The sequence below is a fragment of the Atractosteus spatula genome, chromosome 14 (genome assembly GCF_055471065.1).
Source record: "Atractosteus spatula isolate fAtrSpa1 chromosome 14, fAtrSpa1.hap1, whole genome shotgun sequence".
Classification (NCBI taxonomy): Eukaryota; Metazoa; Chordata; class Actinopteri; order Semionotiformes; family Lepisosteidae; genus Atractosteus; species Atractosteus spatula.
This window is the reverse complement of record NC_142719.1, coordinates 5,207,756-5,224,584: the sequence shown is the minus strand read 5'-3', so window position 1 is coordinate 5,224,584 and position 16,829 is coordinate 5,207,756. Positions and strand designations below refer to the sequence as shown.

Genomic DNA, 16,829 nt, shown 5'->3' with positions numbered 1-16,829 from the left:
GCTTTTAGTTCATCACAAGTGTATTATAGTGAGTGTGTAGAGGGGAAAAATGTAGATGGGGGATGCTTTACAAGTTTGATCAGAAATTCATCTTGATGGTAAAGATAAAAAACCTGAAACAAAGAGGTGTTTCACTACTCAACGCAAGAAAACGTCAGATGTTATCTGTTAACCTGTAACAAAAAGGCACAGTGGATATTTTGCATTGAATTGCTTAATTAACAAAGCCTAGTGAGCAAAGTGTGAGATGTGTAGATTATAAAATCCATAAAGAAGTGCACAAAATGAATTTGTTGATTGCTTTTAGTTTATTATGTTTTCCCCAGGCTACTAATGTCAGCATATGTGATATTTCACCATTGCCAGCTGGATCATCCCAGCTGTTATTTTCAGTATCCTGAAAATATGCCAGAAATGTGCTGACCACAAGTAAATTAAGGTCTGGTCTTAATCTTCCGATTACAGGACTCAGTTTGTTGGGACTTATTTTTAATTTGGAATTTGAATGTTCTGGCCAAATGTATATATTAGAAAGAGTATTTGAGCACAAACTATAATAATAATAATAATAAAAAGGACTTCAGGCAGCTTATCTTTCACCAGTAAATACCTATCATTTTATATTCACACAAATCACAAAAAAAATGCATTTAAAACTGCGAACAGGTGTGAAACAACCTACTCAACCATGCAATTAAAGCATAAGACTCTGGCTTCCTTCAATAAAGGATGAGATCCTGAGATCGATCAACTACTAACAAACTTGAAGGACAGGACCAATGATGTTCTTTCTTTTGTAACCATACTTGTGTTCTTATGAACTTCAGTAATACCTAAACTATGCTGCACTCCTTGAATGTCAAACAGGAAGAAAATCTTAATCTACCTCCTCTTCACATTTTATTAGCAAGGCAAGTGTTACTTCTAAGTATTCTGGCCTCATATAAATCAAATTGGTGATGTCCATCTACATCATTGCATTTGTACATCACTTTGCATACAGTAAAAATGTCTGTCATCTGAATAAATGGAAATGATTATGCACGAATGGTTTCTCTTTGTGACAAGTAACAAAACTAGATGCAATGGGGATTTATTTACTGTAAATTGACATATCATCTTAAATACCTAAGTGCTATGCCTAACAATTTGTTTTGCCACAGACATGGGCTTTTATAGTATTGGATGATGTGTTTCTACCTGTAGTAGAGAAACAGGGAGAGCTTATCATGAGAAAAGGAGGCGTGTTTAGCTTGTACCTGTAGACATAGCAGACATGATGTCACTGTTTGAGTTGGCAACTGAATCTCTATGCAAAGAACCAGGGTGTCACGTCTAATAGAAATTATCATTCACATTTGCTTTTTTCTTTTCATTTACTTTTGGTGTTTTGCTCAGTGAACTGTACCTTTTATCCATAATACCTCAGACACATTCATTCACCCTAATTGCTCCAGCACAAATAAATGTGTACTAGCACTGCTAGGGGTATGCTTGCAATAATAATAATAATTGCTTACACTTATATAGTGCTTTTCTGGACACTCCACTCAAAGCGCTTTACAGGTAATGGGGACTCCCCTCCACCACCACCAGTGTGCAGCCCCACCTGGATGATGCGACTGCAGCCAAAGTGTGCCAGAACACTCCCCACACACCAGCTCTCAGCGGGGAGAACAATGCACCAGCATCCCAGATATAAGAGATAAGCCTGCTTAATTCTGGTTATAGAAAATCAGTGCAATAGAGCTTCTGAAGAGAAATTGCAGAAGTTACTAGTGAGATACTGGCAGCACTAAAAACTATGCAGATTACGTGACTCAAATTGGATCATTGCATAGCATCCAGATATCAATAGACAATGACTAATTCACTCCCAAAATGAATTCTAGGCCCTTCTCTGTCAGCAGAAATTAGTTTCTAGGAATCAGTTAACCTTATTTTCACAACTTCATGTAGGAGTCAGATGATAAGTTGTAAACCTACCTATGTTGCTTCCTTCTCCTCCCACTCCACATTCTCAGAATTCCCACAGTGTGGCTGTGTGGTGCAGTGCCCCTGGCCACATGTTGAAGTTTTAAGAAAATACGTAATACATCTGGCAGGGAGACTTACGTGAGGCATTCTGGGGATTTTTAATCAAGATCTTGAATTGATAATGTTACATTAATGATCCATGCAAAACGTAAACCTATCACAGACTGAAAATAAACTCTCGAGAGCAGCTCTAGAAAGCAGCTTTTATAAAAGAACTAGACTCCCCGGATTTTTGCAAGTAAATAAGGCAATCTATGTATCTGTGTGTTAGCACTGCAAGGGATAACTGTAAAATCCAGTCATATAGGGTTTTAGAGAGATTTGCTTCTTGTTCTGGTGTTAGGTGACGTTTTCCTTACAAAAGCAGAGATGGGGTGGAGGAGACTTGCAGAAAGAAAACTGCAAGCAAAAGTGTGGCTTACTGTGACCGTGAATGTTGTAAATTGGCATCATGGAGAATTACGAGTTGGTGTACAGAGGTGAAGGGGACTTTGCTGACATTCTTCATGAACATTCAGACTTCTCAAACTCCATTTCAAGATCCTCAATTGATTTTGTGCTTGATTTCCTACTGAGAGGAGCTTAGTGATTTAAAAAAAAAACATTTAGAAAAAGGGAAACCTAATTTTAGCTTATAGAAGTATTATTATTAGTAGAAGAATCAGTGGCTTGCAGTGACTGTGCACTCAAAGGGTCACCAGTCAGTCCTTGACCAATTATGTAAATTGACTGATATCACTTAAAACAGGTCTGACTTTGACAGTAATGCTCTAATTGAGATCGATCTGCTTTTGCGTCACAATGTGCATGGTGTTTTCAGTATTTCTTGTTGAATTTTCCCATTTTTATTAGTTTACATGTTAAATTGTATGAGCTAATATTGCATGAACAACATCTATGGTATAATTGTGATAGAGATTAAACTAGTGCAGTGGAGTCATGAAGTTAACAGATGAACACACAAATCAGGTGCTGTCTACCACAAGAATATGACCGCGGTTCTTGTTGTTAAGATCACTTTATTAGCCATATACAATTTTTTGCATTGGGAATTCAACTTTTTTTTATGCCCCAGCTTGCTCTCCATGAGACACACAGACAGGGAGAGAAGCTTGGGGTCAGAGCGCAGGGTCAGCCATTGTACAGCGCCCCTGGAGCAGCTGGGGTTAAGGGCCTTGCTCAGGGGCCCAACAGAGTAGGATTCCTCTTTCAGCCACAGGCACAGATCCTTGGTCACAGATCCACTGCTCCGGCTCTGTTAGAATAGTATTTCATTTCACTATACAAGTTATTAGAGTATTACTGAAATCAGCACTGAAACTAAAGGGAATGTCATCAATGCTGATATACAGTTAACATGTTATTAACAAGTCTGATCTCCATGTAAAGTACTATAGGTTGTTTTAAATGGTGTTTAAAGGGCAGTACATGCGCTGTTAATGGTCACTGCACACCACAGAGAAATATTCAACAAAACAGATTAATTTGCTTGTGTCTTCTGAAGAGATTTGCTTTTCCTGTATTTTGGTGCATATACTGTATTTCTTTCTTAAAACATTATGAAACGCTTGAGACTTAACCCTAGACTTCCTTTAAATATCTGGTATTGCAAGATTTCCGAACAGTTCATTTGACTTCTGTTTGACCACTGTTTGACCACAATGGACTTTTTGACTCAGTGTTTGTAAGCAGTTGTCAGCAGTGCATGACGGCAATTCTTTGTCTGCTACAGGTTAAGGAACATTACCACGTTAAAAAGATGAAAAATAACACTAGCAACACTTTTGCTGTTTCTGTTATTGTTGTTCTTAACAAGTTTGAAGGCCACAACTTAAATGGCATCTTAAACCTCAGGCTCTTGACTTTAGAAGATAATGAAGTTACAAAAACATGTGTGATGGGGAGATAAAGCGAGAAAGTGAGAGATGTAGATCAGCAGAGGTTTGTTATTTTCTGCCTCCTTTGTATCAAAATAAGATAAATAAGATAAAAACAGTGTGCTAGCAAAACAACCTTTACCCTGCTTGAGAGGGGGTAAATCTTTCTTCTGTGATCACAGAAAATCCAAAATTTGATTCATAGTAACAGCAATAATGAGAATTTCAGTGTCTTGTCATGTATTTACTATTGTAAGCTTTCATAACTAGTGTGGTGTGTAGGTGCCACAAGAGTGTAAGAGCAATGTAAATGTGCCTAGGTGACCATATTTCCTATTGATATAAAAATCTTGTTTGTTTTTCATTACCTTATTGAAGTTCTTGTAGTGCCTTGGATTGTGATCATACCTGACACTATGCAGAGTTTTAATGTATCAGGAGTGCAATTAATTTTATTTTTTTCTCATTGTTTAGGCTTTGGGACCATGGCCTCTGTGCTAAACTTGGATGTTTTGGTTCTGACAATAATGGTGTTTAGCACCATTAAAGGTAAATACTTTTTTTTTGTTTGTTTTGTTTGTCTTGAGAGGATGTACCATGAAATTATACAAGATGAAGTAAATAAAGATGAGTACCTCAAACACAGTCAAACTGTATCAACTTCTACAGAAAGTTTTTCAGCTTTTTTTGTACATTGAGTGTATATTATTTTGCAATAACAATATACACCTAGACAAAACATTTTAGCTGCAATTTAAACTTCTGTTTCCCTAGTTATTTGATAGGAGCTGTGGTGACTAATTTGTTTAAATCAAAATTACTGTAAGACTCGTCAAAAACCTCAAAAAGGCCTTTCCCTCAAAATAAAGCCTCTTATGTAGACAGAAAAATACTGCAGTATAAGTACCAGAGTACTGCAGATGAGATACCAGAGAATACAAAATATCACTTGAATTACCACCCACACAAGCATATCTGAAGTCTGGACTCCTATGAGAGTTTATTTTCTTTTTATACAACAAATACTGGTGACTTTGCTGCATTCTTTCAGTTCACTTCAGGTCCTATCAATGCACAGTAATAGTTTATCTGAATTATTCCAAAAATGGTCCTTATCTGTTTAAACTTGTCTACTCTTTATTTACTGTTATGTTCTTTCATAAGTGCTGTTATGTGAGGTCATTCTTGCCTTCTGCCATAAGACTGTACAACGCATCCACCTTGCGTCTGGACAGAGGCAACATTGACAGGGACCTGTTTCTGGACTGAATAGTAAACTGATAAATCTGCTCTTTTTCTTTTTCCCATTTACAACCGTTTTTGTGCAATATATGCCAGGGACTTGTGCACTACATTTATATTTATATTGTGCAATACAACGTTTTGTGTTCTGTTCTGGTTTGTTCTTTGTGTGTTCTGGACTGTGAGTAACTCTTCTTAGTGCACTTCTCACTGTACTGATTGTATTGTATCATTCGTTACACTGTTGCTGTGTTGTCTGTGTTAAGCTGCTGTTGCACTGCAATTTTCCTCACGGGATCAATAAAGTATCTATCTATTTAATGCTTGCTTTCACTTTTAAAAGTTACACTTCTGTGTGAGAAAACGAAAAGCATCTCTGATACACTGAAACCTGTAAAATGAGAAGTGTTGTCAAGAACCATCATACGAAAGAACCATTTCACAAGCTTCTGTCTGAGAAAGCGTTACACAATCAGAGTTGAAGTAACTTTGGTTTTCCCTTCATGTTGTCAAGAAGTCAGAGCAAGAAGTGTTGTAATCTGTTAACAACCTCTGTTGGTTCCGATTTCGGAAAAGGTCAGAGATCTTGTAAAGACGAAGCAGCAGGAGTTTTAAAGTTTGCCAGTGATGTCAGGAATCACACAATGGGTTTTCTCAATAACCGCCATATGCCAACAGTGCCGTTGGCACTGTGGAAATTTAAGTATAAATAAGAAGTGAGGAGGTGGCACAGCTCGTGGGTCACTGGTTCAAGTCTGGACTGCTGTGCCCCTTCTGTGTGAGTGTTCTTCTGGTGTTCCAGTTTCCTCCCACCTCCCAAAGACATGCTGGGTTAATTAGTACATGTAATTCATTAGGGCATGTCCCTGGCGTCCTGTCCTAGACGCTGCCCTGCCTTGCGTCCTGTGCTTCCTGGACAGGCTCCAGGCCGCTGTGACGTTTACCAGCTATAAAAAAAAATGACACTGAGGGGTGGTGGTGAGGGACACATAAAACACAAGCATAGTGTCACTTCTCCATTTGTCAAGTACATAAATGAATTTTATAACAGTCATTGAAAAAAGGATTATTTAATGCAAAATAATATACATGAATGCAGTTAAAATAAACTTTTAACCAGAATTATAGCCAGAACTTCCTGAACTATTTTTGAAATACAGTATCTTTTATAATATATCCCATATCACTTAATGCATTTAATGGCATGTACAGTAACATTAGTATTGTGTGTGGGTTTCTTTTTTGCCATCAAAGAGTATGAATGGGATTATTAAATGCATTTATATGTTATGAGCCTCTGGCCTTAAAACACTGCAAAACACGTTTGCAAATAAGGCTGATGATATTTAAATCTGTGACGCTAGTTGCAATATTTGGCATGACAAGCTTTTCTTTTCTTTCTGCCCGCCACAGTCGCAGAAGCATCAGACTGTGCTGATATATCAGTTCAGTCATCTGTGATTGTCTTGGGATCACCGCTGAGAGCTTCCTGCGTTGCCAAAGATAATTGCACTCCAGTTGGAAGGCCGGATATCCAAATGGAATGGCGCCTGAACAGCATAGTTATTCCAGAGAGTCAGTACATTAACCAAAGTGGCAGAGTTTCCACAGTGCTCCTACCCAATTTCACCATCCCCCAAGGATACCTGTCTTGCTTTCTAATCCTTGAGGGGCAGCATCAGGTGGCTGATGAAGTTGAGATCAGAGCGGGATGTAAGTACATTGTACAGGCAAGCCAATACAGGCTTTTCCTATTTGATTTCCTTGCTGTCTTTGCATCTGTGTACAGTAACCCAGCTTGCTGGTGGGCCATTTCTGAGGGGGTGCTACAGGAAGATCGTAAACGTGCTTTTCTGACACAACCATCTCCAAGACCATTCATTCATCACCTGACCTCAGGTGCAAGGTATCCAGCAAATCACAGGAGCTACTGATGGCTGAGAGATCCTTAGTTGACTAATCACACCCCTACCTTCAGGAGTCCTGGTTGCAGACATCTAGCTCAGCCTGTACTGCAACTATGTACCCTTCTGATTGACCAGCTGTTGGTGGAAATTTTTACCTGGTTCCTGGTTTTTAAACATACTGACTACACAGCAAGCAATGTCGATAAGCACAACGTTTAAATGTAACAATGTCAGTTGAACAAGAGAACACTGTAATAAATGTGTTTTTGCATTATCTCAGCTCTGATTTCTGAATTCACAATTATTTAGCATTGCTTGATGTTCTTGAAAAGCAAAACTAATAGTACACTATAACAAGTCTGGTGCCAAATGGAAGGATATCTGTGCTAAGTAATTTGTCTCTGCATCTCTTTCTGCCACATGTATAATGCAGTTCCCTCAGGTTTGTGATTTAGCATATTTTCTTTAAAAGCAAATATATGCAAACTGGAAACTTAAATCATCAACATCCTTTGGATGTTTGAGTTCTCTATCCAAATTTCTTCTATTGTTCATTGTATTTCATTATCAGATATCAGTTTTTTTCCTTTTTGTAAAGAGAGTGTATAAATATTCCAAGTACTTCTCTGTATTTTGTCTGTCCCGACCAAAGCATCACCTTAAAAATGCCTTCTAGCCATAACAAGTATTTGCATTGCAGTATTTGTTTCTTCACTGATCTTGAAGAGTATGTTCACATGTAATCTGTCATGTGTGGAAGCAATAAAAAGGCAAACAGAATGTTAGGACATGACAATGATGTGTTTACAGTTAGGCACAGGAGTCACTTCTTTATACAAAGGGATTTGATTATTTGAAACAAGCTGCCCACTCCTGTTAATGAATCCAATACCCTGTACATTATAGAGAAACAGCTGGAACAAATCTTGGGATCAATTAGCTACTTGAAAAAAAAAACAAGCTCTACATTACATCCTCTAATTTGTAATTGTTCTTACAGTATATTGTTACCACTTGCCAGCACATGAATAATCAGCATTCTCTCTAATGAGAAGCTAAGGCTGTAGTTCTGTAATCTGGATAGAGGTCTACACAATAGAAAATTGTCTTGCATTTGCTTCTTATTCCAGATCCTCCTTCAAAACCAAGCAACCTGACCTGCATGACAAATTTAACCAAGCCACCTACATTCACTTGCACATGGAACCCCAGTATCGAGACGTACCTCCCTACACAGTTTATTCTGCACACTGTTTCAAGGTAAAGAAACCAAAGCTACTACATCTTCCTAACTAAACTCTTCTAGAAGGCCTCACAAGGGGATCTTTTCTCACCTTTAAATAAGATCAGAAAATATTTACAAAATTAAAGTAATCAAGGTGTGGCTGGAAGGTTGCCGGCAGAGAAATCCTACTCCGTTGGGCCCCTGAGCAATGCCCTTAACCCCATCTGCTCCAGTGGCGCCATATAAATGGCTGACCCCAAGCTTCTCTCCCTGTCGGTGTGTCTCATGGAGAGCAAGTTGGGGTATGCGAAAAGACAAATTCCTAATACAAGAAGTTGTATATGGCCAATAAAGTGATCTGATTTTATCTTGGGATGGGATTTTATCGTGGGATGTCATGGTAAAAATGGAGTAAATTCAGGGTAAATGGAGAAATTTACAGCAAAGCCTGATAAATACAGAAGCTGAACCCTAACAAAGCCAAAACACAGTAACATCATGAGAGAACTGCTGAAATACAGGAGCAGATTTACTGTACTAAGCCTTCATAGGAATTCTTCTTAATAAAGGCATGTGCTCTCAGTTAACGATTGCAGTTTTTTACCTTAAACTTTTAATTTGGACTAGCATGGATGTTCCGAATCACCTGTACTACAAAAGCCAAACTAAGCAGATGCATTGTTTTAAATTCCAACCAGTGTTTAACTTGTTGGCTTCTCATTGTTAGGCCTTTTGAAACTAAAACCTTTGTGCCACCTATTGGAACCAACTCCTACACTATTCCCCGCAAGGATTTTCACCTGTATAGCAAAATGGAGATTTTTGTAACAGCAGTGAATGCTTTGGGGAATACTACATCCGATTTATTGTATCTGGATCCGATGGATGCTGGTAATCGCCTCTTCTTTTGTATATCATTTTCTATCTATTAAGAGCTCCAACATACAATTTCTGCAGAAAAATGGATAATGCACATTGATGACAATAAATTTATCAGCCTTTGTGTTCAGTTAATTGTCCCTAGGTTTCTGTCTGGCCCCTTTCCAAGATCTTTCTAGAATAATACTTTTGGTCAATGTCGTTTATTTGGTGTGATTCTGAAACTCCCCCAAAATAAATAAGAATATTTAAAAAACATTTGCTGAAAAGTACAAACTAAATGGGTTTAATTTGTAGGTAAATGCATTTGAATGTATCAGTATATGGCTCTAACATTTATGTTTGTTTGTTTCTTTGTTTTAGTAAAATTAGACCCTCCTGTTATACAGAGTGTCCAAACAGACAAGGTAAAATACGGCTGTCTGAAAATTGACTGGAAAATATCTGAATCCCTTTCTTGGCTTGAAAGATTCATTATTGAACTCAGTTTGAAGACAAAGGAGAATGAGTTATGGACCACAGACATGGTAAGTTATTATGTCTTTACTTAATATATGTCAAACAAATAATAATTAAAAAACATTTTGGACCACTTATTGTCTGTAATTATAATAAAAATATGGATTTTCTAATCTGTATTACTAGAGCACTACGATTGTTGCTCTTTTTGGTCAATGTTGAGGGCTCATTATTCATGTATATAATCAAGCTATTCATGAAGCCATTACATTTCTTTCAGCTTGTCTGTGTGTCATGTGTCAGACCAAAAACAAATCACACCCAGGATTAATAGACAATGCCCATGTGGATATCCGTTGAAACATCTTGCATAGCCATAGGGATTTAATTGTTTCAAAACTACCAAACCCAACATTGTAGTACTTGTAAATGCTGAATTTTAGTTTTCTTTGCTTGCTTCACCTCCCATTATGAACTAGATAAATTCAGAGAGCATGGAGGCAGTTGAACAGTGTGGTTTGCTTCATGGAACTGAGTATGAAGTCCAGATCAGAGTCCGGCTGAGTGAAGGATACTGGAGTGACTGGAGTAACACCATTAAAGACGTCACTCCTGAAAAGGGTATGTTTGCTTTTGTGAAGATGAGAAGTGTAATTCTTTACACTTTTTGGGCACTTTGCTCAAAGTGCTTTACAGGTAATGAGGACTCCCCTCCACCACCACCAATTTGTAGCCCCACTTGGATGATGAGACAGCATCCTTAGTGCACCAGTACAGTCACCACACACCAGCTATCAGTGGAAACTAAAACATAGTAATAATGCCCCAAAGATGGGGATTATTAGGAGGCCATTACTGGTAAAAGCCAGGGGGAAATTTGTTCAGGACATCAGGGTAACACCCCTACTCTTTTTGAAAAACACCCTGGGATTTTTAATGATCACAGAGAGTCAGGACCTCGGTTATACATCTTGTCCGAGGGATGGCGCCTTTTTACAGTATAGTGTTCCCATTGCTATTAGGGCATTAGGACCCACAGGGACTGCAGGATGAGAGCCCCCTACTGGTCTCACGAACACCTCTTCTAGGAACAAGCTTAGCTTTCCCAGGAGGACTCCCATCCAGGTACTGGCCAGGCTCACACCTGCTGAGGTTCAGTGGGCTGCCAGGTGTGTCTTGCAGGGTGATATAACTTTGCAGTGACAGCAGATACTGCTTGCTGAGTTAACATAGCTGTTATAATTTACAGGAAACAGATTTAGAAATGTGGCAGCACAGAAATCTGAATGAAAGAAGTAGACGTGGAGCAGCAAAACTTATTTTAAGAGTAAAAAGAAGTGAAAAGGCAGTTATTCGCCTCAAGCCTTTTTCTAAAATTAAATGACAAGCAGAACAGCGAACTGGCGCACATGCTCTTTCAATTTGATGATTAGACCCACTGGCCATTTTCTTTCATCTTTTCATTCAAGCCACTCAGATGAAAACATCTGGCTCAATACGCGAAAATGGTTCGCAAGAAAAGATGATGACTTTCAGATTGTTGGGGGCTGTCATAATTCTAATAATGGGACCGAACAGTGTTGTTTTAATCTATTTTCACAATATTGTCTGCATTTTAGCTCCCTCAGGAGAACTGGATACCTGGTGGAAAGTGCTGAACGAGATGGAGAATGTGTATCGACTATACTGGAAGGTAGGGAGATTGAGTGTCTGATTCCTTCTAAACTTTTCTTGCTTCCATCACACTATCATAAAGTGTTGTAAAGCTCTGCGGAGCTTAAGAAATGTAATCGTATTTGTTTGATCATGGTTTTGCACATGATTTCCCCATTGTTGTTCTGTGCCTTTCTTTTGCTTTGTCACAGTGCGCGTTGTGGTAACTAGTCCTGCTTCACAGTGGTTGCCCTGATTTCTGCTCTACCGTGGTCTAATCATGGTTTATCTCTACAGGCTTTTATAGAGTGTGTAGTGGTGGTGACTACACAGAAACCAGTTGGGTTTAAGGCCCAAAAAACCTATAGCTGTAGAAATGCAAGAAGTCACAGCACAGCTCAGTGATTTTTTTTAAATTAGTTTATTTAATGGACGGGCCCATTCCAAAGGGCAAAAGCAGAGATACAAGTATATCTTCTCCTGCTGTGCTCTAAACACAATCAAAGGTCCTTTTATAATCCAATTACAGCTCTGTTGTGTTATCATAAATGTAAAGACACAGACAAAACATGTACAGTATTGAACACAGAATGTAAAAGGGCATGAATACATACACACATACAGTACTGTATATATAGTTGGTGTAGAACCTGTCACAGAATGCATTAGTATTTTTACAAAAGCTGTTCGGGGAGTTTCCCTCATCCCAGTTGTAGAAAACTTATTTTGATAGTATGAAGAAAGATGAGTAGATTCATAGCCCTCACAGATTTCAGTCACGTGTTTCTTCAGCCCACACTTAAAGAAAGCAATCATATTTAAAGTGTAATATGTTCGAATTCTCACAGCAGGGGTTAGCCATGACTTTTTAAAGACATAGTAAGACAGTTTGCTCTTTGACCTCTCTCTGAGCAGAATCTCTTGTTCTTTTTGTATTGTTTTCTAGCCAGCCAAGCAGTTCAAAGCCAACAGCCAACGTGTATACTACAAGGTCTTTCAAGGACAGCAAAGAATTGTCTGTAATACTTCTGAAACCCAGTGTGATTTCCAGCTGTATGAAGCCACCAGAAAAGTGTACATTACAGCTGTGAACTCAGCTGGAGAGTCCAGGCCAACTCCGGTCAATCTGAACCTCAACAGAGGTGGGGATTTCTTTGGGTTTTTTTGCTCTCACAGGCACATTTGGATTTGGGAAATGTGTAAAAGGGGTGCTGTTGAAATAGGGGAGATGATGTGGTGGATGTCATTTCTGAAAACATTACAAAACACAGTACTGATTCAAATTATGTTTGATCCCCTGTGGTCTCCATACTTAAACTGGGAAGACTTGGGTTGAACAGGTGATTTGTGTCAGCAGGATATGATATAGTCCATTAATGGTGGCTGTGATATCACTGTTACGGCTTAAGAGCTCTGAAGAGAGAGAGATTTTTTCAGTCAGGGTTAAAGCGCACTGGGCTATGGTTTATTTTCTACATTATCACACCCTAGAGAGCAGCGGTTTCAAGGAGGCTAGACAAAGATTGGCCAGGCTGAAATCACACTCTGGGTAAATTATGTAAACAGCATTCTCTAGTTAGAGAAAGTCTTAAAGAAACTATGGTGTAATCAATATCGAGGAGAAGTTTTTTAATTGGACTGTTCTAAACTGTGAAGAAAAATGGGGAAGCAGAAAATCATGTTTAAATTGCTTTTGTAACAAATGTTAATCAGCAGTATTTAATTAGATGATCTGTGTTCAATACAATGTCAGTGAACCTGCTAAAAGTAATTTTTAAATGGTGTATTTGTTGCAGTTTGCAGTATGTTTCATTTGAGGCTCGGTTTATATTTATTTCTTTAAGTGAGAGGACTTGGGCAGATGTAGTCCAAAATAATAAAACATTCTGGTCTAGCAGAAACTATAAAAACAGAAACAAGACAGATGTTTTTTAGAACTGCTAGAACTATTCTCAAAAAAAGTATTAATAAAAGTTGACTACAGTGTATTTTGTTATGAGAATTGGTCTGTGCTCACGTAAAAAAAACTGGTTCAAGTCCATGTGTAATGATTAAAATCTCTATTGGACCAATCTTCTAAGGTGCCTCAATAATTTCAAGACTCGAGATGACACAAAGGGCAAATGCTACTAAGAGCAATAGATCAGATGAACAAAATCCATATGAAATGTTTCTTGCCTGAAAAGCAATGAAAAGCTCTACTTGCTTATACCTTTCTGTTGTAGAATTGGTTTTATGGAATCCATGCATGCTTTCAGTGAAACTATTTGTTTCAGGGATTACAATGAGCATACAGTAAAAGGAAACTGTCAGATACATTTGGCTCTTATAAACTTAGTTTGATGGATTTATTTTAATGCTATCAAAGCCAGTGACATCCATGGCCTGTGATTGCAATTTATTTTTGATAATGACCCAGGAACCTTCCATTCATTCTTGAGCTGAAGCAAATAGAATTGTCACTCAATTGAATTGACAAAGTGTTTGTTGTTCTGGACTATTCTGTCTATTGCTCAGTTTTGTCGGTTCACAATTAGCTGCATTCACCTGCATGACACTGGACACAGAAACTGTTAATTATGACTGTTTGGTCTGAATTTAACTAATTTTCTTTTCCTTCAAACATCAGCTCTGGACCCTGTGTTGAGCATGAGTGTTTCATCTTATGAAGACACTGGGTTCTGGGTTCAGTGGGCTCGTCCAGAATCGTCACTTCCAACGGATTTTGTGATCGAATGGTGTGCAGTGTCTGGCAAGGACACTACCTGTTCAATCTCTTTCAAAGTGGTGGCCAGTAATTATTCGGAAACTGTCATATCTGGTATGTACCTGAACGTGTAACAGCATACAGTAAATGTATCTTCTTTTGTGTATGGCACCTGTTACAGCACAAGAAGTGAAGATGATCTTTCACAGCTCAAATTAAGCCCTATAGTCTGAGCCATGATCAGTTCAAGTCATAACCGGCAGTGACTGAGGTTGTCTAAGGGATGGAATGCTGTTGGCCGAGCACCACAGCTGCTTCTTGGGATTGAGCTGGTCTGGGTGTCCTTGACTTGCCAAGCAACAGCAACCTCTCTGGCTTGCCGACAGCCTGACTATATCATAGGGACAACCAGTGACCAGCTAATGGTCTATTTCCATTTTAAATTTGCAACATTCAATTCCGCATTCAGCATTTCAGCATTAATTCACTGGTTGGCTGTTCATGAGCAATCAAATTTGAATTCCTTTTATGTAGAGCATTTCGTCCCAGAGGATCTCAGAGGATTTAAGTAGAGGAGGGGCCACTTTCATCCACCACTGACATACAGTCCCCACCTGGGTGAAGGCTTCCTGCTGTTCTGCAAAGTGACAAATTACTTCACCTGATGAATTAAGGGAGAACTTTAAGGAAGCCAGATTGTTCAGCCCAGAGTGTAATTTAGGCAGGGCACCAGGATAAAGACCCTTACTCTTCCAAACAGTGCCACGTGACACTGCCCACATCACAGCACCCCTGGCCTCCATATGGAGTGTTTGTTTCCTGCTACAGAAGTAATAGCTTCTGACATGTGATGAGATCAAGCTATGAGGTATTAACGCTGCTGTCAACCATGGTGAATAAAGCCATCACCCTCAGAAAATCCAGTGCAACAAGTTGCACTGATCTTACCATCAACACACATTGTGGGGATATGTCATCATAAAATATGATAAAACCCTGGATGGAAGAAGAAAAAAAATGATAATCTGTGTTTTGTGTTTTCCCCACAGAAAACATTGAACCCTACAGACCGTACAACATATCTATTTATCCCAGATACAAACGTGGAATTGGATGTCCAATTGCTATGAAAGGATATTCAAAGCAGAAGGGTAAGTGCAGAAATAATTGGGATGTATCTGGGATGTATATTTTTTTCTTTTTACAGTAAGTGGAATGTCATGGGCTTCTTCAGGAAACAACTTATTTTAATGTGCTTGTTGTTAATTTTTTATAATAAACAAGAAAGTTAAATCTATTATTGTAGTAAATGTTTTACTTTTTAAGGCACGCAACAAAGATCTCAGATATACACATTTTCCTATGGTTTGTGATGCAGAGCAGGTGCCAGAGATGTAGTTTTTCTGTTTGTCTCGTCTTAGAGGCTCAAGTCCAAACAGTTTATATTGCAGTCATGAGGGGAGCTGGAATGATTTTATTAGGAACATGGGGTACATCCTTTGACGAGGATTTTAGTCCTCTCAGAGTGTTCATAAATGTGACAGTCTGTTCATGTTGCAATGCCTTTTGAGATACCAAGTTGGTCTTGCAGTCCCCTCTTGTGGACAGCAAATAAATTGCAGCTGAACATTCAAAACCAGCTCAATAATGGGCCCATTTTTCCCTGCTTAGGTAATTAATTCACTGTGATGTGGGCAGTTTTTCCACCAAGCGATGTACAAAAGCCAATGTTTACATTTTAGTTACATTATATCATTATGTTTCATCACCTAGTGATGAATATGAGACAATATGCATCTGTAATATCTAAATCCATGTCCAAGACAAATTTTTCCATGGCAATATAATAGTTTTGTTATTATTTTTGTGTTTCTGAGTCTTTACACTTTGCCATAATATCCTCCATCAAAATTTGATTTTCTGTATCAGTGGATAGGTTTTTTAAATATAACCTGTATCCTGTAACCCCTGAAGGGAGTCTGAATTATAATGTCCAATTATTTTCTCCATCACAGCTCCATCAAGAGCTCCAAAAATGGAAGTCAGGCAAGTCAGAGACACTCAGGCTGAACTGACATGGGATGAAATTCCAGTGGATGAGCGAAATGGAATCATTAGGAACTACACCATTTTCTACCTGGATGAGGGCAACAACATCAAAAGTAGGTTAACCGGAGACATTGCTAGCAAATGTTTTGCTAACCGTTTCTTACCAGGTGGTCTTGAGGGCCTCTATTCAGATAATCACCTTCGGAGTCATCAGCCTCTCAAGTTCTTTACTACGGACATTTTGATGCTTAAAGAGATATACTGTAGAAAACCTCCTGGCCACTGAGGATGAACATTTCAGACCCCGTGATCTCTTCATTGAGAGAGGACTGTACTGCATTGCCAAATAAAAGAGTAACATGCATGTACTTACCAGTCCAGGGGTTTGAATTTCTGGCCCAATCTGTTGTGCACTGGACCACTTAGTTTAAAGCAGTCGACATTCTGTGTATGAGTAAAATGTTTATTTATTACAAATCTTTGCTCTTTCTTCAGATTCTTGGAGTATTTTATCTGCAGTTTTCCCTGCTTGCCTGCTTTTGCTGGTCTAGTTGTTTTCATACTGATCACTTTATCTGCTTGTTTTGTGTAAGAAGCTGAAAACTCTTTTGTTGCTTACAGCTGAATGTTTTTAAGAACGTGGCAGGTGGCGCCATATTCTTTGCAGTTTGTGTTTCTAAATTGAACAAAATCTTGATGAAATAGTGGTACCAGATGGTTCTTGACAGCAGAAACTAATTCCTGGGAATTAAATCATCCCTTTGTAAACCTTTGATAAACACCCAGACAGTGTT

At 38.6% G+C, this 16,829-nt stretch overlaps 1 protein-coding gene across 1 annotated transcript in view; it reads left to right on the top strand.

The window, feature by feature from the left end:
* Nucleotides 1–16,829, top strand: part of LOC148820469 (granulocyte colony-stimulating factor receptor-like) — a 29,450-nt gene that overhangs the window by 8,594 nt on the left and 4,027 nt on the right. The window contains exons 2-12 of the mRNA XM_088932326.1: nt 4,389–4,463; nt 6,570–6,869; nt 8,194–8,323; nt 9,016–9,179; nt 9,531–9,694; nt 10,106–10,247; nt 11,246–11,319; nt 12,226–12,421; nt 13,909–14,100; nt 15,036–15,137; nt 16,002–16,148. Of these exons, the coding sequence (XP_088788452.1) occupies nt 4,400–4,463; nt 6,570–6,869; nt 8,194–8,323; nt 9,016–9,179; nt 9,531–9,694; nt 10,106–10,247; nt 11,246–11,319; nt 12,226–12,421; nt 13,909–14,100; nt 15,036–15,137; nt 16,002–16,148 (1,675 nt within the window). The 5' untranslated portion in view covers nt 4,389–4,399. The remainder of the gene's footprint in view (nt 1–4,388; nt 4,464–6,569; nt 6,870–8,193; nt 8,324–9,015; nt 9,180–9,530; nt 9,695–10,105; nt 10,248–11,245; nt 11,320–12,225; nt 12,422–13,908; nt 14,101–15,035; nt 15,138–16,001; nt 16,149–16,829) is intronic.